General features: G+C 32.8%; 1 protein-coding gene across 1 annotated transcript in view; it reads right to left on the bottom strand.

Annotated features, from left to right (window-relative positions):
- The window catches only part of LOC149533965 (uncharacterized), a 217,401-nt gene extending 192,646 nt beyond the window's left edge, over positions 1–24,755 (bottom strand). Inside the window, exons 1-2 of the mRNA XM_089805941.1 lie at positions 24,455–24,755; positions 23,867–24,087 (exon numbers count right to left, since the gene is read on the bottom strand). Of these exons, the coding sequence (XP_089662067.1) occupies positions 23,867–24,048 (182 nt within the window). The 5' untranslated portion in view covers positions 24,049–24,087; positions 24,455–24,755. The remainder of the gene's footprint in view (positions 1–23,866; positions 24,088–24,454) is intronic.
- Positions 24,756–25,562: the final 807 nt, after the last annotated feature.

The raw sequence follows: 25,562 nt of genomic DNA, 5'->3' as shown, positions 1-25,562 counted from the left end.
TGTCTAATCCAGTAAATTCAACATTTTTAGTTATCTCATTTTCCATCTCATCTATGTTACACTCATTTAAGACTATGTCTTTTAGTTTTGGCAACAACTGCAAGCTAGTATCATTATCTATATTGGTCTTATCCTATGTAATTATACATTCTGCAGGCCTACTTCCAACTCTCTAATTGTCTTGGAAAAAAGTACTAGGGATTAAAGTATATGGAAGAGCATTACAAGAATCTAGTTGATGTTTGTTTCCCATCAACTTAAATCTTGTTGTCAAAAGGGCCTTCTTTTACCAATACCATATAATTGATGAAGGTAGATTTAGGGGCAATAGAAGCCAAGCTGTCCTAAAAAATGTATGTCTTAGACTTGACATTGGGATTTATAAATAAATAATATTTTTTCTCTTTTACAATCATTTCCCTTGGCATATCACATACACTATCCCACCTAATAGCAATGGGTTAAATAGGAGGGAATGCAGATTTTGCAATTGCAATTTTATTCATGTTGCTATAACGATTAGCACGAAGAGATGTAGTATCTACCAAGTTGACCATATGAATATTTCTTTCAGATAGATTATTTTGGACAAGGGGTCTATGATAACTTTGAATACATAGATGTGGATTCATTTCCTTTAGAGAGGGAATTGGCGAATCAATTTGCATAGAATTAGACAAGGTGTCCTTTTTTGAATACACATGGCTAAATGTTTTCTTTCGTCCAATCAATTTTGAAGATTTTTGGCTTGATAAGTGAGATATGACAGATTTTCTTTGAGGATTTGAAAGAATTTTTTTCATCCTTGGAACCTAGATTTGAGATTAGTTTTATTTGGTTTAGAATACTAGCATGTGTGTCCATCATTACACAATATCTTACTGGTCAATTAGGGTCCACCATGAAATCTAGAGCCATAGAGATATCAATGTTTATTACGATAAACTTTATCTGATGATCTAGACATTTTTAAAACAACACAAAAAATACCATATTTACTATTGATATAACAAAACATTCTCAATGCCCTCCCATATCACATGCAAACACTTTCTTCAAAATTTTAGTTCAAGTTTGGATTTCCATAATTTGCAAAACAAAGAACATGCCCTTAAATTTTGTACCTAAGTATGAAGATGGGAATCTCACTATGGGATTACCTGGAGATTGTTAACATGAACATCATGATTTTACTTATGCATGTCATGATTTTGGGTTCCAGGGTTCTTCGGTAGGGGTCCCATGAGGGAGGGCTACAGGTCTATATTTTAGGTACAAGAGGTCTATATTTTAGGGCCAGTTTAGGGAAAATTCTAGCCATTTGTCAAAAACTGACACTATAAAACTTAAAAATACTTTATCATAAAATAAACTTTAGAAAGTTTTTCCATAAACTTAGGAGCTGAAACTTTAAAGTGAAACAAATTACAAAATCTATAGGACCACTTAGCTTAAGAATTTCCTAAAAAATTTCAGCAATTACAGCTATATTTTTAAGGAAGTTGGCATCCATGGGACCCTAGCCTTATCCAAGGGCATTAAGAAAGTTTTATTAGGAATCCAAATAAAATTTCTCATTAGATTATTCTTTGGATTGAAGGGAACTCGAGAATTAGTACTACCCTTAATACAAAGTTCTTTCAAGATCTCTAATCCACACTACTCTTCCCCATTCAAATTAGAATTTATTTTTTTGTTTACCTTAAGGGCAATAGCAATCTCCCCTTCTTCCAAAACCTCATTAGAATGTTCATCCCACTTATCTAATGGTTTTGGTAAAGAGAGCATATGAGATTATTACCTCATCCCAAAATTGGGAAAGAGTATGTATCCCTATTCATCACATTTACCAAAAGAATGATTATTTCTATGGTCAAAAATTCAAAAAAGGAGTCTCACAGTGGACAGATTTAGAAAGATGGGTTTTGAAGGACCATCTAGGTGTTTGCTATGCAAAAAAAACTCAGAAACTTCACAACATATATTATATCCTTTTCACTTTGCATAATCATGCTAGAGATGACTTAGTAAGATGTTAAACTGTTCGTCATCACAAATGAAGAATCAAGATCAACACTTACTGATCTGGCCTACTAAAAATAGGAGCTCGGTATATGATAAATTATGGTATATGTCCCCTTCAATCCTTTTACGTTAAATTTGGAAAGAAAAAGATAGGCACATTTTTTCTAATATTTAACTAAATATTCACTTCCTCCTTAATAAAGTAGAAACAAGTACATAACAAAAGTTATGAATAGTCATTTAAGAAAGGTGGCTAAAGAAGAGGGATCTTTCTTGGATTGGGATGTAGACATGAAAAAGAACTAGGTAAATTTAATTAATCCACCTTTAATTTACCCCAAGAAAAATTCTCAAGCTTGAAAGGAGTGTAGATGGGTTCCACCTCCAAATGGATGGAAAAAACTAAACTTCAATGGAGCAACAAGGGGAAATCTAGAAGTGGTAGGGATAGGATGTGTCATTAGTTCAGAAACATACTAGATACTCAAGAGAGCTAAACCAATTGGGACAACAAGAAATAATATGGCAGAATTAGAAGGGATTTTTCAAAGATTAAAATTAGGAATTAAGAAACTTATCATATAAGGGGATTCTCAAATCATTTTCAAAGCTCTCAGGAAGAGGAGGACACTGAATTGGATCATTAATTTGAAATTAGAGACAATTTTAAATAGAATAGATAAATTTGAAGAAATATTTTTTTACATATTTGCAAAGAAGGAAATAAAATGGTAGACTACTTGGCCAACAAGGGTGCAGATGCTAAAAATATCATTTATTTGGCAGCATGTCCCTAGTGTCTTCCCCAAATTTAACACACTATACAACTCGTTAGCTCCTATGTCCAGTACTTATACCCTCACTTTTATATGATTAATTAATAAGATAATGAAATGTTATAAGGATGTCCTAGTTATTAACCCCTTGATGTCTTGTACTCAATGTCATTATGTTTAAGCAAGGTATGTAGTCTCGAGGTAGTTCACATGATCTCTCTCCCAAAAAAATTGTGTCATCTACTTCAGAGCTATGATATAACTAGTCTTAATTCTAGACTTCTGTTCATCCAAGGCATCATTAGTTTAGTCTATAGATTTATTTTTCTACACTATGGAGTTGGTCATTACTTTGTTTCATGCATCTGAGGTTAGAACCATGGATTTTTTGGGTCAAGTGAAGGTAGAATGATAAAACTGGAGTTTGAATCCTATAGATGACATGACTAAGGTGGCCATCAATAGAGTCCTTCGAGAAAGGTCCTTTGATTACAACTTTTTATGGTATTCAAATAATGATGTTATAGGTTGTTCCATAGCATGTTTATTTAGGGCACATTGTGGTCATGGGGAAATTGTGTGTCTTTGCTATGACATTTTTGACGCCACCGTGTTAGTAGGGCTAGATAAGCCAGTATTGAGTATCAATGGGCATATGGAAATTTCCCTTGTGAAATCTTATATAAAAAATCCTCCTAGGAGCCTAGAGCATTTTGATGTGACTAGGCATCCAATTCTCTCAATCAGAGATGTCAATCTTTGTATCCACCTTTGGCATAAAATGGAGGAAAGCATCCACTTTCTAATGAATTGGAGTGGAATAGTTGAAGCTCATGATAAAGGATGGTTTTTTCATTACCTTCACATTTTTTACTAATTTTTTGGGCCTGGTGTAGCCTTCAAGGACCTTAACAAACTGGATTTCTCCCTTCCTAACTTGCTTAAGCCCAACAGGGAGAAGAAAACATGGGTTTTGGCTCCAAGAGCCATGGCTGCTGATTTAGAAGAAGTTGATGACCTGATCATGGTTTCCTATAAGTTTGAGGATCTCAATTAATCCTATGTACTCATTGGGCCCTCATTTTTGTATCTAGGTTTTACTATTTTGGGCTTATAAGTATCGTTGGTTTAATCCTTCTATAGATCCGCTTGGGCTAGTAAGAAAATTTGTATATGGTTATATGGTGGTATGGTGATCCTTAGCTGTATTACAAGGTTTAGTATGTTTTCTAGGATGTATCCTTTTTCCCTTTCATCTTGATTCCTATTATCCTGGTATATTCAGACCCAATTACATATGTATTTATATTATAGTAATGAAAGCTAGTTTTTTAACATGGTTTTGGCTCTATCTTGGATTTGTTTAACTCTCTAATGGATGATGATCTTAGTATTTGGGAAGTTGGAGACCACCTTGTAAATGAGGACTTAGAGGGGTTTTTCTTGGGTCTCTCTTCTAGTAAATAAGGGTTTGCTTTAGTCTAGTTTTTCCATCTCCTCTCTTTGTTTGATCTTTGTCTTTATGGTTTTGACTATGTCATTTGAGGTAACCCATCTAAATGGGAGCTACTTTATTATCTCTTCTATTTTTGGTAAGCTTGGGTGTTAGTTCTCCTTTTTTTTGTGGTGTCACTAATTCAATAATTATATGATGATTTATAACATTATCTAGCTGGATTTTCTTGTAATTTTGATTTTAAAAATTGATAAAACTTATTCCTAAAGACCAGTTATATGGAACTCAGGCTTTTAGTGTTTAAATTCTAATAGAAATTAAGACGTATATTTTTCATAAACTCAAACTATCAACCATCAAAGTTAAAAATAACATATGGTTTGCTTAATAATATAACCAAGCAAATCAATCTATATAGAAATATATTGTAGCCAAGAAGGGTAACATAGTTTAGATTTCTAACAATGCTAATGTGTTTAAATAAGCTTAAAAGTGATTGCAACATGAAGGACATGAGGACCTCTAAACCTACCCATCTCTACTTATTACAAAGGGAGTCATATCCTTTGTCATTTCGCTGATTACTGGAAGGACCGAGCTAATAATCAAAAAGTTATTACATGATCAATGTTTAGTTAAGATGAAAGTACACATTATAAACTTGGGTATTCCCCTTTTAAATTTGTAAAAATATATAGGACTAAAGCCCCAAGGAAGACTGTAGGTTTTCTTCTCCATTCTTTCCTACCAATGCTTTTTGAAAGGAGAAAACACTTTGTATTTTTTCAATTATATATATATATATATATATATAATGGCCATGACATTTTACCGATAAATAAAACTAGTATAGAAATTTATTATGATTAAAAAATGAATAAAATTAATTTACTCTTACCTCATTGGGACTTCAGATGCTAAGTAACATAGTTTTGTCATAATTATTTGTAGTGGCACAAACTACTATGCAAACAACTTTTGAGCCAACTTAAGGATTGAATTACAATATTTTGTTGATAAGGATGAGTTTTAAGTGGGAATCCCAATGTCTTACATGCACCTAATTAGATAAAGGGAAGATTTAAGTGGTAATATGGATGCATCGTGGCCATTGATTCATACTTGACCCTAAGTCACCTAGGTCTTCTTAAGGAGGACAAACGCTAAACTTCATATATGTGCGAGTAGGGGAATGAATCAATGATCAAAGAGAGTTTTGCGAGCACAAACCAAGACATTCATGGTGATAAAGGCATTACGATCTAAATTGAATTGCAGAATAAGTTAATGGAGAACAGAGGAAGGAAATAGTGAATAGTAGAGAGACATCTAATCAAGAAGGATCAAGTACACAGCAAAATGGAGGTGATCTATCATCAAGCATTAGAGTGCTAACTACAAGATCATTGCTAAGATATTTTAACAAGTGAATCAGTTAAATCTCTTGATAGAGTAGTCCTAACAAGTTATATTGAAATCCTCTAACAAGGTACTTACTTAATTGTTAGCTAAAGTCCTTTAACCAGGCAGACTTCTAATAGGGTGTTGAAATCCTTTAATAGTGTGAGACCTAACAGTCTTTCTAAGCCTTTAATAAGGAAAACCTTTTATAGGGTAGATCATGTTTCATGATCAAACTGTAACCTTCATTGGATACACTTTATTACTGCAATAGTGAAGATTTGTGGGTGTCATCCCCACTGTAGTTTTACCTTCTCATTGGAGGGTTTCTAGGTAATCATATCTTGTGTCATGTATGTGTGAATGGTTACTCACTTACATGCTTCAGATGTATATGCTTTACATGGTATTTTAGTTTACTTATTGAATATGTGAGATGGATGTGTGCTGAATGTTTTTATGGATTAAAGTTTATAGCACTGATTCACCCCCGCTTCACACACACCCACCCCCCCCCCCCCCCTGATGTTTCACTTTTCCTATTGTAATTCCAACAATTTAGCCTCTTATAAATGGGTTTGGAAGTGCTACAAAATTTAAAAAAATCAGACACTTTTGTTCTCCTAATATTACTTATTTGTGATTTTTAATTATTTAAATATATGTAATTAAAAAATAAAAACTGAGGCAAAAGCCTACAATGCAATGGTAACTTGCGAGCCTCTCATGTGGGAGGTCTTGGGTTTGAATCTACCTTTGCTTAACATATAATAATAATTAATTCTAATAAATAATAATAATTAATCTAGGCTTTGGCCGTTTACCAATCAAAATAAATAAAAATTAAAAACTGATTTTTTTTAATATTAGAATGAAACAAAATGGGCACTTTGATTTGTTTGCTGCTCCTCAGTAGTTGCCATTTCATTTTTTCTTTGTTGTGTCTCCTCCACTATGTTATGACCTTTTTCTTTCTTAGTTTCCTCTTCTTTATCATTCTCCTCCTTTTCCTCATCATTCTTTCCCTCAAAGGGATCTGTCTCTCTTGGTTTAATAGTAGTCAATCCATATATCAACTTCCATATCTTGGTGGATTTATTAACAACATCTTCAATGTCATTTTGGAGAATGTTGAAGGCTCTATACTTAGGTGCAAACTTGCTTCCATGTTTCTTGTTTGCCTTCGTTATTTGGCCTTTTGACAAGTTTGGCATTACTTGTGCCAATGTAGACTCCTCTTATTTTTTTCACAGTCTTTAGGAAATAATGTCATTTATTTTCAACAATGGAATATAAATCCTTAGGCATACATTGACTCCTCAATCTTATTTTGATCCTCTCTATTCAATTTATTGAATTCAAAAATCTTCAAACCAATCAAGTTAGCATTATCCTTAATATTTTCACAAATGTTATCAATATTGGACTTGGGTGCATGATTTACCATTTTGAACTAGTTGTTGTCATCTGACTTGGTCCTTTCTCAATCATATTCTAGTTGTGCAACATATTTCCTTCTTCTCTTCTTCTACACTGGACCTGGTTGCTCAATAGCCTTCTTCTTTTCTTTTGTTTTCTCTTTTTCCTTTTGGGTGGTGGTGCTTGTAGTTGCTCTTGTGGATGGAGCAGTAGACTTGACATGACTAGGTTTTGCAATCATTTTGCCCTTGGGCTGAACTGCAAGCTATTTTTGAGCTTTTCTCTTCTTAGGTTCTTTTACTACTGGTGCTTCCTTGGCTTGTTCCTCCTCAGTGCCTTCTTCCTCTTCAACATCTTCTCCCATGCCTCGAGTCAAGGCAAGTGGCTCCTAGCCCTATTCTTCTTCTTCTTCATCTTCATCATCTTCTTTCTCAGTGGTTCCCTCTCCAAATTTTTCCTTTCCTGGTTAACTTGTATCCTTATTCATCCTAATTTATCCTTTTCCGTACTAAGTTTATCTTGGAACTGATGTATGATGAAACGTTTGAAAATCAGTCCCTCATACCTCTTTTGCTTAGTTTGATAAAATGTGATCACTTGACCTTTTAGGTGAAGTGATCCCTTCATTTAATGTGTTGCATCCATCTTTCTTCTTCCATGTCTTATTCATCTCTCCTTTGATGTGCTCAACATCTATCTTGCCTTTTCCCTTGTTGAACTCTAAGTTAGGTGCCCTTTTCCTTGTTGGGAAATGCTTGCCGATATAACCAATCTTCAAACAACTAAAGCATGTAGTTGGACTTAACCATCTATTGTAGCTTCTATTGAAATGTGTTCTTATTCAATTTTCAAGGATGTGTCCACTCTTGACAATAATGATAGATGTGCCTTGTGTTGTAGTCCCAATTGTAGAAATTTTCATGGTTTCTTCCCTTGTTTGATGACCATGTGGACTTGGATCTGCATTCAAAGGCTTTGTGTCCAAACTTCTAACAATTGTAGTAGTGTCCATCAAATACTAGTGCATGCATGAACCTACTTCTCCATTCCTGTGCCTGATGACCTTGTTTGTTGCACTTGTAATAATGTGTCACGTTCTTTGGCTTAGCATTCTAACTAGCATTCTTTCTCCTACAAACATTAGTTGTATGTCCCTTCTTTCCACAATGATGACAAGTGGGTTTAGAGTTCTTACCTTTGTTTTTCCTTTCCTCAGCAACTTTGGATGATTCTCCTTCTTCAATTCTTGTGTAGTCCAATCCTAATGTGTCTTTACTGGATTTAGAGGATTTTAGCAATTGCTCAAAGTACTTGATGGCTTCATTTGGCTTGTTGAAACTTTCTGCAAACTCCTTCTCTCTTTTTATGTCATTCTATAATTTCTCATTTTGGAACTTCAATGTAGTTATCTCAATGTCCTTCACATTCAACTCATGATAGCCATTCATCATTTGTCTTAGGGTGTCCAATTGCATGTTTGAGATCCTAGATAGTTCTGCTAATTTTTCTTCCAATCTGTTTGCCAAGATTCTTTTGTCTTCTTCAATCATGGCCATGTCCTCTATAGCTTTCTTCTTTTGTTTAGTCACCTCACATAGCAGTGTTGCTTGTGATTCTTGCTCCAACTTGAGATTTTTGATTTCATTAGCTTGTGCTCTATTCTTTTCCATGAGATCTACAATTGCTACATCAAATTCACAAGAGTTACCATCTACAAATAACTTTGTGCTATCAATCTCCTTGTAATGAGTGTCATTTTCAGCTATAGAAATCTCTTTCCTTTCTTTTAGAGAACTTCTCAACGAATCTTTGGCTTCATCCAGTTGTTGTAGTAAGAGATGTATCTCAATCTCCTGATTCTCAATGGTCTTTCCCAACTTGTAAACCTCCATCTCAAGATCTTTTCTCCAAGCTGTAAGGCTTCTCCTAATGAAAACTTAGCTCTAATACCAATTATTGGGATTACAAATGGGAAATGTATACTTTTGAGAGGGCAGGTGAATCAGAAGTACTAATCTCTAACCAATAAAACTTTTAATCTTTAAAACATTGCATGAATAAACATATTGAAATGACATGTAAATTAAATACATCCACATAAACACTTGACACCAGATATGATTACCCAAAAACTCTCCAATGAGAAGGTAAAACTAGGGTGGGGATGACACCCACAATTCTACCCTACTGCAGCAATAAAGTTCACCTGTTAAGGATACATATTTTGACCATTCTCATGATCTACCTTGTGAAAGGCTTTCCCTATTAAAGGCTTACAAAGGATTTCTAGATCCTACCCTATTAAAGGAATTTAACACCCTATCAGAAGTGTGCCTGACTAAAGGACTTTAGAACACTCACTTATAATGTCACTTTGTTAAAGGATTTCACTATGATTGTTAAATCAACCTTGATACAAGCATTTAATCTTGCTAATATAGTTGTTAGAAAGTACAGTAGAATATTTGATTTGATACACATACAATTTGATATTCCAGATTTTAGATCCCAATTCAGTTCATCTCGATCCTCTTTGATCTGATATGAAATTGCTACAACCTTGATCTTTTGTTCTGTTAACTGATTCTGCAATGTTATCCTTCTTCTAAGTCATCTTGAATGTATGCTGATCAATTCACTCCTTTCACTATTATCATCACCTTCTCGCATGCATTCTCTAATGCTCTTTCATACATACTCTCTACCTGTGAATTATGGGGCTTCATCTCCCTTTAAAAAAGACTTTGGTGGCTTAGGGTTAGGTATTAATTGACGATTGAGATTCATCCAACTTTTCCACTCAATTCCCTCCATTTTTTTAGTTGATTGCATGTTGATTGCATAGGGAATCCAAATAGATTTTATCTTGTCTTCAAAGCTTCAAGATCTATCCATATGTCGGCTCAAAAATGGTTTACATAGTTGTTTGTGCCATCACAAACAACTAGTCATTTTTGTGAATGCTTCACACATACTATAATTTGTTTGGGCTTGACACATACTATAATTTGTTTGGCTCAGCACTTGAACTTGCTTGACCTCTATTGTTCACTCAGCACTTGAAACCTGCTTGGCTCTATCTATTTGCTTGGCACTTACTGTTTACTCAGCACATGAGTGACTTGGCACTCATTGCAACTTGGCATCTATATTATACTTGGCATGAACTTAAATTTCTTAACTGTGTTAACACTCAATTGTCAAAACCAATCTGAGATTGACACAAATAAGCACACTGAACCATCCCATTTTTAAAGATGACTTCTTGAATTTTTTTTAGGTCTATTTTGATTATTGATTTTTCTTCAAAATTATTTTTAAACATACTTTTTATTCCATATAATGATCTTCTTCTTTTAATGTCTCATCTTCATGTGAAATTGTTATATCCAAGATCCCTTGGCAAAAGGTGCATCTAACCACCATTACTTGAGGTGGTGGAAGAGACTAGGTGTCTAAACCATATTTTCTCAAACTCAAAAGATAGTTTGTGATCTAAATTATTTGACCTATCCTCAATAGAGTGAAATTGAAAAATGGTTTGAGGCTACCAACAACAAAGTCTTTGACGAAATCAGATAGTCTGAAAGAAACCAATTGTGAGATAAAAGAAAGTGGTGCAACATCACCACATTCTGCATATGGTCCTTTCTCTTGTTTGTCCAGGTAAATGAACCATTTGAAGATAGGATATTCATTGAAGTGTTTTTTCCAATAAAATTTATAATATCTGCAATTGTTTTAGCAGGGAGAGAGATGCCTCCAGTATTTTCCAATGGGGAAGTGATGGCATTGAAATCTCCAGCTAATAAAAACATTTTAGCATACATGGAAGATATTGGAAATGATAAAGAATTCCATAGATATTCTTTCTCAATTGTGGAATTGGGACCATATAAAAAACATTAATTAATTGTTGCCAATTTGGATGATTGTGAATTAAGGAGACATTGCATCTACTTGGAGATGATAAAATGCACAACCCACATGAAGCACCCTATGCTTGAGTATGTAAAGATCTCCATAGACTCCATTTCTTTAATGAATTTTCATATGCTTGATCTAAATTTTTGTTTCTTATGAATCACACATCTACCCCATTTGTATCAAGTTGTTTTTTGATATGATCTATTTTTTGAGAGGTCATTAAGCCTCTTATATTCAACGAAATAATATTCATTTCCCTAGAGGAGTGCATCTTGCTCTCCTCATCCTTTTTCTTATAGTAAATGTATCATCAAGAGTGGTTTGGGTTATTAAATCAATTTTTTCCTTAACCTATTGTGCATTGGGCTTTCTACCCCTACTTTTTGGGCTTTTGACTAGGTCATTGTCATCCATGGGGTTTGTTTTAGAGAATATACTTGGGTATAATCAAATTTTATGTTTAGGTCCCCAACTTGGCCTTGAGTTTCTTGATCCATTCCTTTTGATTCCTCTATTTCTAATTGAACCTCAAGATTAGATGCAAGATTAGATGTAAGATCAATGTATCCCTTTACATTCCCCTTCCCTAATACTTTCAATCTATCATCCTCTTCTAAACCCACAATTTCATTTTCATTAATAATACTACCAAAAATAGCATAATGAAGATTAGAGGGCCTCTTTCTTAATAAGATAGGGATATCATCATTGTCTAATCCAGTAAATTCAACATTTTTAGTTATCTCATTTTCCATCTCATCTATGTTACACTCATTTAAGACTATGTCTTTTAGTTTTGGCAACAACTGCAAGCTAGTATCATTATCTATATTGGTCTTATCCTATGTAATTATACATTCTGCAGGCCTACTTCCAACTCTCTAATTGTCTTGGAAAAAAGTACTAGGGATTAAAGTATATGGAAGAGCATTACAAGAATCTAGTTGATGTTTGTTTCCCATCAACTTAAATCTTGTTGTCAAAAGGGCCTTCTTTTACCAATACCATATAATTGATGAAGGTAGATTTAGGGGCAATAGAAGCCAAGCTGTCCTAAAAAATGTATGTCTTAGACTTGACATTGGGATTTATAAATAAATAATATTTTTTCTCTTTTACAATCATTTCCCTTGGCATATCACATACACTATCACACCTAATAGCAATGGGTTAAATAGGAGGGAATGCAGATTTTGCAATTGCAATTTTATTCATGTTGCTATAACGATTAGCACGAAGAGATGTAGTACCTACCAAGTTGACCATATGAATATTTCTTTCAGATAGATTATTTTGGACAAGGGGTCTATGATAACTTTGAATACATAGATGTGGATTCATTTCCTTTAGAGAGGGAATTGGCGAATCAATTTGCATAGAATTAGACAAGGTGTCCTTTTTTGAATACACATGGCTAAATGTTTTCTTTCGTCCAATCAATTTTGAAGATTTTTGGCTTGATAAGTGAGATATGACAGATTTTCTTTGAGGATTTGAAAGAATTTTTTTCATCCTTGGAACCTAGATTTGAGATTAGTTTTATTTGGTTTAGAATACTAGCATGTGTGTCCATCATTACACAATATCTTACTGGTCAATTAGGGTCCACCATGAAATCTAGAGCCATAGAGATATCAATGTTTATTATGATAAACTTTATCTGATGATCTAGACATTTTTAAAACAACACAAAAAATACCATATTTACTATTGATATAACAAAACATTCTCAATGCCCTCCCATATCACATGCAAACACTTTCTTCAAAATTTTAGTTCAAGTTTGGATTTCCATAATTTGCAAAACAAAGAACATGCCCTTAAATTTTGTACCTAAGTATGAAGATGGGAATCTCACTATGGGATTACCTGGAGATTGTTAACATGAACATCATGATTTTACTTATGCATGTCATGATTTTGGGTTCCAGGGTTCTTCGGTAGGGGTCCCATGAGGGAGGGCTACAGGTCTATATTTTAGGTACAAGAGGTCTATATTTTAGGGCCAGTTTAGGGAAAATTCTAGCCATTTGTCAAAAACTGACACTATAAAACTTAAAAATACTTTATCATAAAATAAACTTTAGAAAGTTTTTCCATAAACTTAGGAGCTGAAACTTTAAAGTGAAACAAATTACAAAATCTATAGGACCACTTAGCTTAAGAATTTCCTAAAAAATTTCAGCAATTACAGCTATATTTTTAAGGAAGTTGGCATCCATGGGACCCTAGCCTTATCCAAGGGCATTAAGAAAGTTTTATTAGGAATCCAAATAAAATTTCTCATTAGATTATTCTTTGGATTGAAGGGAACTCGAGAATTAGTACTACCCTTAATACAAAGTTCTTTCAAGATCTCTAATCCACACTACTCTTCCCCATTCAAATTAGAATTTATTTTTTTGTTTACCTTAAGGGCAATAGCAATCTCCCCTTCTTCCAAAACCTCATTAGAATGTTCATCCCACTTATCTAATGGTTTTGGTAAAGAGAGCATATGAGATTATTACCTCATCCCAAAATTGGGAAAGAGTATGTATCCCTATTCATCACATTTACCAAAAGAATGATTATTTCTATGGTCAAAAATTCAAAAAAGGAGTCTCACAGTGGACAGATTTAGAAAGATGGGTTTTGAAGGACCATCTAGGTGTTTGCTATGCAAAAAAAACTCAGAAACTTCACAACATATATTATATCCTTTTCACTTTGCATAATCATGCTAGAGATGACTTAGTAAGATGTTAAACTGTTCGTCATCACAAATGAAGAATCAAGATCAACACTTACTGATCTGGCCTACTAAAAATAGGAGCTCGGTATATGATAAATTATGGTATATGTCCCCTTCAATCCTTTTACGTTAAATTTGGAAAGAAAAAGATAGGCACATTTTTTCTAATATTTAACTAAATATTCACTTCCTCCTTAATAAAGTAGAAACAAGTACATAACAAAAGTTATGAATAGTCATTTAAGAAAGGTGGCTAAAGAAGAGGGATCTTTCTTGGATTGGGATGTAGACATGAAAAAGAACTAGGTAAATTTAATTAATCCACCTTTAATTTACCCCAAGAAAAATTCTCAAGCTTGAAAGGAGTGTAGATGGGTTCCACCTCCAAATGGATGGAAAAAACTAAACTTCAATGGAGCAACAAGGGGAAATCTAGAAGTGGTAGGGATAGGATGTGTCATTAGTTCAGAAACATACTAGATACTCAAGAGAGCTAAACCAATTGGGACAACAAGAAATAATATGGCAGAATTAGAAGGGATTTTTCAAAGATTAAAATTAGGAATTAAGAAACTTATCATATAAGGGGATTCTCAAATCATTTTCAAAGCTCTCAGGAAGAGGAGGACACTGAATTGGATCATTAATTTGAAATTAGAGACAATTTTAAATAGAATAGATAAATTTGAAGAAATATTTTTTTACATATTTGCAAAGAAGGAAATAAAATGGTAGACTACTTGGCCAACAAGGGTGCAGATGCTAAAAATATCATTTATTTGGCAGCATGTCCCTAGTGTCTTCCCCAAATTTAACACACTATACAACTCGTTAGCTCCTATGTCCAGTACTTATACCCTCACTTTTATATGATTAATTAATAAGATAATGAAATGTTATAAGGATGTCCTAGTTATTAACCCCTTGATGTCTTGTACTCAATGTCATTATGTTTAAGCAAGGTATGTAGTCTCGAGGTAGTTCACATGATCTCTCTCCCAAAAAAATTGTGTCATCTACTTCAGAGCTATGATATAACTAGTCTTAATTCTAGACTTCTGTTCATCCAAGGCATCATTAGTTTAGTCTATAGATTTATTTTTCTACACTATGGAGTTGGTCATTACTTTGTTTCATGCATCTGAGGTTAGAACCATGGATTTTTTGGGTCAAGTGAAGGTAGAATGATAAAACTGGAGTTTGAATCCTATAGATGACATGACTAAGGTGGCCATCAATAGAGTCCTTCGAGAAAGGTCCTTTGATTACAACTTTTTATGGTATTCAAATAATGATGTTATAGGTTGTTTCATAGCATGTTTATTTAGGGCACATTGTGGTCATGGGGAAATTGTGTGTCTTTGCTATGACATTTTTGACGCCACCGTGTTAGTAGGGATAGATAAGCCAGTATTGAGTATCAATGGGCATATGGAAATTTCCCTTGTGAAATCTTATATAAAAAACCCTCCTAGGAGCCTAGAGCATTTTGATGTGACTAGGCATCCAATTCTCTCAATCAGAGATGTCAATCTTTGTATCCACCTTTGGCATAAAATGGAGGAAAGCATCCACTTTCTAATGAATTGGAGTGGAATAGTTGAAGCTCATGATAAAGGATGGTTTTTTCATTACCTTCACATTTTTTACTAATTTTTTGGGCCTGGTGTAGCCTTCAAGGACCTTAACAAACTGGATTTCTCCCTTCCTAACTTGCTTAAGCCCAACAGGGAGAAGAAAACATGGGTTTTGGCTCCAAGAGCCATGGCTGCTGATTTAGAAGAAGTTGATGACCTGATCATGGTTTCCTATAAGTTTGAGGATCTCAATTAATCCTATGTACTCATTGGGCCCTCATTTTTGTATCTAGGTTTTACTATTTTGGGCTTATAAGTATCGTTGGTTTAATCCTTCTATAGATCCGCTTGGGCTAGTAAGAAAATTTGTATATGGTTATATGGTGGTATGGTGATCCTTAGCTATATTACAAGGTTTAGTATGTTTTCTAGGATGTATCCTTTTTCCCTTTCATCTTGATTCCTATTATCCTGGTATATTCAGACCCAATTACATATATATTTATATTATAGTAATGAAAGCTAGTTTTTTAACATGGTTTTGGCTCTATCTTGGATTTGTTTAACTCTCTAATGGATGATGATCTTAGTATTTGGGAAGTTGGAGACCACCTTGTAAATGAGGACTTAGAGGGGTTTTTCTTGGGTCTCTCTTCTAGTAAATAAGGGTTTGCTTTAGTCTAGTTTTTCCATCTCCTCTCTTTGTTTGATCTTTGTCTTTATGGTTTTGACTATGTCATTTGAGGTAACCCATCTAAATGGGAGCTACTTTATTATCTCTTCTATTTTTGGTAAGCTTGGGTGTTAGTTCTCCTTTTTTTTGTGGTGTCACTAATTCAATAATTATATGATGATTTATAACATTATCTAGCTGGATTTTCTTGTAATTTTGATTTTAAAAATTGATAAAACTTATTCCTAAAGACCAGTTATATGGAACTCAGGCTTTTAGTGTTTAAATTCTAATAGAAATTAAGACGTATATTTTTCATAAACTCAAACTGTCAACCATCAAAGTTAAAAATAACATATGGTTTGCTTAATAATATAACCAAGCAAATCAATCTATATAGAAATATATTGTAGCCAAGAAGGGTAACATAGTTTAGATTTCTAACAATGCTAATGTGTTTAAATAAGCTTAAAAGTGATTGCAACATGAAGGACATGAGGACCTCTAAACCTACCCATCTCTACTTATTACAAAGGGAGTCATATCCTTTGTCATTTCGCTGATTACTGGAAGGACCGAGCTAATAATCAAAAAGTTATTACATGATCAATGTTTAGTTAAGATGAAAGTACACATTATAAACTTGGGTATTCCCCTTTTAAATTTGTAAAAATATATAGGACTAAAGCCCCAAGGAAGACTGTAGGTTTTCTTCTCCATTCTTTCCTACCAATGCTTTTTGAAAGGAGAAAACACTTTGTATTTTTTCAATTATATATATATATATATATATATATATATATATATATATATATATATATATATATATATATATATATATATATATATATATATATATATATATAATGGCCATGACCTTTTACCGATAAATAAAACTAGTATAGAAATTTATTATGATTAAAAAATGAATAAAATTAATTTACTCTTACCTCATTGGGACTTCAGATGCTAAGTAACATAGTTTTGTCATAATTATTTGTAGTGGCACAAACTACTATGCAAACAACTTTTGAGCCAACTTAAGGATTGAATTACAATATTTTGTTGATAAGGATGAGTTTTAAGTGGGAATCCCAATGTCTTACATGCACCTAATTAGATAAAGGGAAGATTTAAGTGGTAATATGGATGCATCGTGGCCATTGATTCATACTTGACCCTAAGTCACCTAGGTCTTCTTAAGGAGGACAAACGCTAAACTTCATATATGTGCGAGTAGGGGAATGAATCAATGATCAAAGAGAGTTTTGCGAGCACAAACCAAGACATTCATGGTGATAAAGGCATTACAATCTAAATTGAATTGCAGAATAAGTTAATGGAGAACAGAGGAAGGAAATAGTGAATAGTAGAGAGACATCTAATCAAGAAGGATCAAGTACACAGCAAAATGGAGGTGATCTATCATCAAGCATTAGAGTGCTAACTACAGGATCATTGCTGAGATATTTTAACAAGTGAATCAGTTAAATCTCTTGATAGAGTAGTCCTAACAAGTTATATTGAAATCCTCTAACAAGGTACTTACTTAATTGTTAGCTAAAGTCCTTTAACCAGGCAGACTTCTAATAGGGTGTTGAAATCCTTTAATAGTGTGAGACCTAACAGTCTTTCTAAGCCTTTAATAAGGAAAACCTTTTATAGGGTAGATCATGTTTCATGATCAAACTGTAACCTTCATTGGATACACTTTATTACTGCAATAGTGAAGATTTGTGGGTGTCATCCCCACTGTAGTTTTACCTTCTCATTGGAGGGTTTCTAGGTAATCATATCTTGTGTCATGTATGTGTGAATGCTTACTCACTTACATGCTTCAGATGTATATGCTTTACATGGTATTTTAGTTTACTTATTGAATATGTGAGATGGATGTGTGCTGAATGTTTTTATGGATTAAAGTTTATAGCACTGATTCACCCCCGCTTCACACACACCCACCCCCCCCCCCCCCCCCTGATGTTTCACTTTTCCTATTGTAATTCCAACAATTTAGCCTCTTATAAATGGGTTTGGAAGTGCTACAAAATTTAAAAAAATCAGACACTTTTGTTCTCCTAAAATTACTTATTTGTGATTTTTAATTATTTAAATATATGTAATTAAAAAATAAAAACTGAGGCAAAAGCCTACAATGCAATGGTAACTTGCGAGCCTCTCATGTGGGAGGTCTTGGGTTTGAATCTACCTTTGCTTAACATATAATAATAATTAATTCTAATAAATAATAATAATTAATCTAGGCTTTGGCCGTTTACCAATCAAAATAAATAAAAATTAAAAACTAATTTTTTTTAATATTAGAATGAAACAAAATGGGCATTGACCCGAAAGAAAAAGGAAATGCAAAAAATTAGCTAAAAGTCACTACCAACATATTAACCAACCCCTTTCCTTAATATCAAAAACACACAAACTCAATTTTTTAAAAATTTACTACTACTAATATCTACAAAATTGTCATCAATTTAGATAAGAATGGCCCAAAAATTATCATTAGGCATTAAACAAGGCTAGAAAATATCAACATGGAAGGCCCCCCAGATTAAATAAAAACTAGTAATCATAACAAAATACCAGAAAAGTAGCATAGAGGCAAGACCTACCTCTCCTTACTTTTGTTCCTTGGGTTCTCCAATAGTAGACATAGCTAATCAATCACCAAAAAAACATACAATGAACAAGTCATTTCTATGTCATTATCCTAAGTGGTTTCCTTCTTGTGCACCTACCATAAATGAAGAGTAGTCATAGCCAAATGCACGACCCTAACAAAAAAGTTAGAAAGCCTATCAAATTTTTCCTCTATGTGCTCATTTTTATTAATAAATCTAGTGATGGTTTCCTCCAACTTGGCCATATCTGGTCTGCCCTAGTATTCTCCTCCTTCTAATTAGCACCTCCCACAAGGACCTCCCCTTGAGTCTTGCTACTCAAATTTACCAATTCTGATAGGATATGTGGTCATACCCTCTTTTCCCATAACTCCTTCCTTCTTATACTCTGATGTATTGGCCTCAATTTTAAATGTATCAGACACCCAAGAGAGAAAATGGCTATCATATTAGCCTCCTGTAACCTCCTCATCCTCCCCTTTACTACTAGTCTCATCCTTCTCTTATTCCCCATAATTCTTCTTATTGGCTTTCCTTTTAGGTCTAGTGCCATTTTTCTTTCCCAAATTATCAGTGGACTTAGAATTGTCAAGTATTTCCTTACCAAGGGTAGCCAAGGGTCTCTTTTCTCTCTGTCTTTTCGTTGACCTATCATTTCCCTTCCTAATAGTGGTACCAATACTTTCAACACTTAGGACCTCAACTTTTTCCATTTTTATCTTTTTGGCAATAGTTAAAGGCTCCCTATCAATCTAGGTTTTGGTAGAGGGGGACAAGGTTTGTGTAATCTCAATGATTTTTAGCAAGAAAGGGATCAAGCTTGGAATCTATGGGTGAAGGTCTTTGTTAAATCTAAATAGACAAAAAATAAGGGCTTGGTGGTAAACATTATAGCTTAATCCTTCTTCTCTCTTCTTATAGATATTCCACATAAATCCTCGATAAAGTGCATTAACAAGTAAGGAAAAGAGATGCATTCCCTAGTCCTAAAGTGATTAAGGACAAGGAAGTAGTAATGTAACACACCTTAACTTTGTCTTCCATCATTATATACCTCATGATAACATAATAAACCATGTTTCATGGTTTAGGAAGCTTTTCACGAGAAAATCCCCCACATAAATAGATAGGAGCTTCATTGGGTTATAAAAATTTCTGCACATTCATCTCATCTACAACCCTAGGCTGTTGCCTCCAGCTTTTGCCTTCCATAACCAAACTCATGGTGTCAACAATCAAATCCCCTATGAGTTCAAACGAGAGCCCTTCAATGCTAACCCAACAATTCTTCAAGGAATCCACAAACTATTGTGTCACCTTCAAATTACTGATTGTTATTAAAATGAAGCAAAAAATTATATTTTTATCAGGGTTATAATTAAATTTGTTTTCTTAAATTTTTCTCTCACTATAAACATTATTAATTAAAAATATAATTAATTAATTTAAATATTTATATTTTAAAATAAATAAAATTAAATATTAAGAAGACACATATAATTTTATTATTTCCATTATATAATTTATGCAGCAAGTACTATACCACTGACACTGGTTTTCTTTGTAGCATAATATTGTTATTGTATTTTTCAGGTAGGATTTTTTTTACTAGTATATTTCCTTCTCCAATGAGTTTTATTAATGAGTAGAATTGAGATATTTTATATTGAAAAAAATTATAGCTACATGTATTTAATATTATTTACTAAGTGTTGGTTCATCTATCATTATTTTAAGCTAAAATTAATGCAAGATGTACTAACAAAATTCATGTATTGTGTAGTTGTCTAATAAGGATGTTATAGTTGATAATTATTACTTTTTATCTAGAAAAAATATTTCTTTCTATTATTTAAAAAAAAAAAGTTAATATATTGAATCTTAGTTGTTTATTTTTTGATAGATCTTGAATGCTAATTGATTGATCCCGATAAAATATTTACTTCCCTCTTTCATTTTGGTGAGATCCTCTACTCTTAAACCCCTTTTTATCCAATAATTCTTATTCTTATTTATATCCAAGAGTGGTTTATTTCATTAAATTTTATCTATCTCACTTTAACCTATTATTCTAGGGTTTTCTTATGCTATGTAAGACACCCAATGGTCATAATTTCATTCAAATATGATGGTAATAAAATCCATACAAAGAATCATATTAAAAAACATAGAGAAGTAATAGGCTAAGCTTGATTTACTTATCAACCCACTTATTCATACTAAATTTGATGAATAGTTCACCATGACTTAACATAGTGAATTAGTGTCCACCCTCTAAGGTACATATGCTCTTTATAATATTGGCAATCACATCATTTCCTCCACCAAAAAATCCTCTTAACCTAGCAACCTATCCACCAATGCCTTTGAATATTCAATATTTTCCTTCCTAGTGATTCCTTTCTTTTATATTCATGTCTCTAAATGCATTAGCACTAACTTTCTTTCCTTTAGTATTTCATTTTCATCTCATTCTTTCACATCAAATAATTTTATCAACTTAAGACAAAAGAGGATATCATGCTTACTAGTCATGCCTTATTATATATACTCCTTCAAATTGTGTTATTCTTACATTTTAATATTGATATATCAAATATTTTCTAGCTTTGAGGTATACAAATTTATTTAAGCATTTACCCATAATGTGGACATGTATATGTTAGAGTGGTGTTTTTAATTTTACCAAAAGTATCACCTATTAATCCCTGATATAAGTATTAGATTTATATAATTCACAAGAGGAATTTAGTCCTTTGTCATGAATGTTGAGGGGAGCACTAACCATTTTTCCACAATCTCCCCTACAGTGTTACATGACAAGATTTGAACCTGCAACCAAGCTCTAATGCAACTTGTTAGAGTGGTGGTTGTTGCATCATCAAAGGATCAATGTCAATGCCCGATACAACCATTAGACTTATAGAATCCACTAGACATAGTTAGTCCCTTGTCACAAATCACAAGGGGGGTATTGACCAATTTTCCAACACTATAATCTATCAAATATCATTTAGCTTCATAAAGATCTAATTAGTAAAAAGGGAAAAAACTTGTGTCTACATCCCATCTCTCAATTTTTTTCCAAAATCTACACATCATAATATATTGGTGCAAATGGAACTTATTCTTTAGTTCAATTACCTCTAACAAGATCATATTGGTATAGAGGTTGAGAATAACAAGGGAAAATAATAATGAAAATAGTTTATCTATTATGGTTACAAGAGATATATGAGAAAAACTGTTAAAGATATTATTGATGGCCAATCTAGCCTTTTCATGTAGTTGGTATCAAATCTTTATACCTTAAAATAGACAGTTAGTTCCCTTATTGATAATTCAAAGAAAGAATAATGCAATGTGAGAAATTCTCTTTCTACATAGAATGTTGGTAAAATGCTCCCTCTAATTCAGAATATTGGTAAATATGCCAAGATTATTAGGGAGGAAAATTTATCAAAGTATTTGGAATGTTAATTTGATAAGGTGCACACAAAAATATTCTTCATAATGGAGGCAAATCGAATGGTGGTGCAATAACAACATAAATGGGCTTAGATAGTTGTTTATACAAGCAGAAGCTCTTCAATTAAGAAAAGAAAGATATAACTATGCACTTTGATATGGATACAAGTCTTCTTCCTAGTCCTTATAGCAAGAATTATAGCAAGCATAATAGCAATAACTCTTATGAAAATAAAGTTTGTAAGGTTTTAAACAATTAATTCTAATATTTACTTTTATTTAGCATTTATTTAGTTATTGTTAAGTATCTTTCCATTATTTTTTTGGTAGTATAGTTTATGTATTTAGGGCTTTAGGTCCCTTTAAAAACTATATTCTTTTTATGACAAAGTGTATTCTTGAGGCCCAATTTGTATTTAAAACTAGGTAGCATCATTTAGGTAGCTATTATGTCAATACTTACACACTAATCTCAATATAATTTTTTTCATGTAGACTTTATATCCTTTTTATGTACAATTACCTTTCATGCATAGTTATGAGCACACATATACCTTGAAATATATTCTCATTTTATGATTGACACGAACCTAACAATAAAGTCAAGATGTAAAGGTAAAATTCATAAGCCCAATATTTTGCATCCATTTTGAAGGTGTTTTTCTATAGAATTGTATAAGAATAATTAGTTTGCATTTGTGGAATGTTGGGATCATTCTCTAGTCCCTTACTAGATACTATTTGAGTTTAAAGGTGATGTAATAGTTGACCTAACTTTCTTTTTACTATACATGTTTCCAATCAAATTTGAGGATAGGTTGTACACTTTCCTTTAGTATGCGAGCAAAAAGTGACATAATAAGATATTTTACTTTCATTTTTTTTCTTAACCCAAACATTTTCAACAAAATGTTGGAGAAGCTGGGAAAATTTCTTCAACCTTCTTTATATTATGAGAATTTCCTAATCTACAATTTTTCTTATAATATTTTCAACAACGCTTCTACTATCAATCTATACATTCTAAATATTTCTTAACTCTTTTATTTTTTCTATAATTCAAATGCTTCCAAAAAAAATTTAAAAGAATATGTCTAGTTTTCTCTAACTTTCTTTATATTATAAAAATGTTAATCCAAGAAGATCTATTATTTTAAAAATATTGACACTTTAAGTTCACATTTCATCTTTAAAATAAAATAAAATTTAAGAAAATTGTTCAATCATCAAAAAGGAAAAAATAAATTTGAAATGAAGAATGAAATCCAACAAGAAGTGCTCTTTTGAAAATATATTATTAAGTATTTTGTTTTTATAAAAATATTATATTTAGATAAAATAAAATCTAATATCTTCACTCTAAAAAAAATTACTAGTTTGACCCAAGCAATATAAATTGACCAATATTTCCAAAAAAAAACAAAATACAAAAATCTACAATCAAGTAAACAGGAAAACTAGTAATAAAATACAAATAAAATAGTAATTGAAAGAACTTATCCACTGGAGAGTAAATTACTAAACACGAACTCTTGAAAAAAAAATGAAAACAGCTTTAGACACTCAAACAATTTCAATTTCTTTTTAACGAAAATACTTCGAGACAATTTTCAAAATGTAAACCCTCCGAAACCTACACTTAGAAAACGCATACATTGTAAAAGCTGCCTTGTCGTGAATTCGTTCTTTCTACGATCTTCCTAAAAGTAGATCTTGTTAAACCTCTAGATATTTTCCTCAATAAGCAAAAGCAGGCACGAAGAAAGAAGAATACCTGGTATTGGAGTGTTCGAAGAGCTTCCCTGTTGCAGAAAAAACGAGGAGACCGATCTCCGCGTCGCATAGAACAGAAAGCTCCTTCGCCTTCTTTATCAGACCCTTCCTCCGCTTCGAGAAACTCACATGTCTCGCCGCGGCTTTGTCTATTTTCTTCAGTGCTACTCGTTTTTTTCCCATTTTATACCTCCAAAGAGCTTTTTTTTGGAACCTGCACAACTATTTGCAAAGACCTTGTGAAATTACGCAAATATTTGTTAAGAGCTTTTCAATTACACAAAAAATTGGAAAGAGCTTTTCAAATTTTGCAAATATTAGTTAAGAGGTTTTCAAATACACAAAAATTTGCAAAGAGCTTTTCAAATTTTGCAAATATTTGCGAAGAGCTTTTCAAATACACAAAAATCTGCAAAGAGCTTTTCATATCACGCAAATAATTGCAAAGAGCTTTCCAAATACACAAAAATTTGCAAAGAGCTTTTCATATTACGTAAATATTTGCAAAGAGCTTTCTAAAATACTTAAATATGTGCAGAACAAGCAGAACTTTTAGAAACCCTAACTAAAATAAAGAAAATGTTCATACCGGCAACTGCGCTATGCTCTGACTATGGCCTGAAACCTCCAAACTGTAGCGTTACGCATTCCATCAAAGATAGATACGAAAAGTGGATGCTATTTTAGGTATGCTTTATCTCTTTCGCAGGGTAGTATACGAAACGTATTGTTCCGGATCTGTCTCAAGTCTCCAAAATTTCGCATAGGCAATGATGTACGGCAAAATCATGTCAAATTGAGCTGTAAGGAATGCACTCCAAGTTGTCCGGATCGAATCGTCGCCATCCATGTTTGGAATTGTACCGCTAGTTTCCATTAACGGGGAAGAAGTCGATATGCACGGGGGGGTTACCCTAAAAATTATACTTATTGATCGGTAGCCGCCGGAGCAGCGGTAATTAGACAACCAAAAAGATTGATTTTATCATTATTTGGGGAAGAATTGCGAGCGGCTCTAGGGAGAGTTTTTAAAAAATAAATCATTATTTGGGGAAGAATTGCGAGCGGCTCTAAGGAGAGTTTTAAAAAGAAAAACCAAGTATAAAATTAAATATCCCACTTAGTATGCTTTATGATTTAAAATATGAAGTATAAAATAAAATATCACTTTACTATTCCTTTTGATTTTCTTGGCTGCATAGCCATTGCCCTGTGCACTGAATCCGCCAATTAGGTTTTAGAGCCACTTAAGAAATACCACATAATGAATATATCTTTGTTGTGGTCCCATCGGTTCATTGTATGTGTTCAACGTCATAGGGAAGAGGAACTTTTCAAAATGATGATAGTGTGGTTATGATTTGGTGTTGTTCACTTTTTTCCTCTTTTTCTTTTCACTTTTTCTATTCGCATCGAGTAGAAATGTGGGGTAAGCGCTTTGGAGCTAATCTGAACACTAATCTAAACTAAAAAGTCTAATCTGAACAAAATTTATAATCAATTTAAGACATTGTATAAAATTAATTATGGGAAAGTTCAATTTTTCATAAGAATAAATATTTAAGATAAATAAGTTCAATATTTTAATGTTTCTATATTTTACATCTAAAAGTAAATGAAATATAAATAATATGTGTTATTGTATTTTGCTAATATTATTCTAATCATGTGATTAATCATTATTATTTCAACCAATT

This window comes from Cupressus sempervirens, chromosome 10, assembly GCF_028749045.1.
Source record: "Cupressus sempervirens isolate cs-2001-9-10 chromosome 10, ASM2874904v1, whole genome shotgun sequence".
NCBI lineage: Eukaryota > Viridiplantae > Streptophyta > Pinopsida > Cupressales > Cupressaceae > Cupressus > Cupressus sempervirens.
Note: the sequence above shows the minus strand (reverse complement) of the source record. Positions and strands in the feature narration are given on the sequence as shown.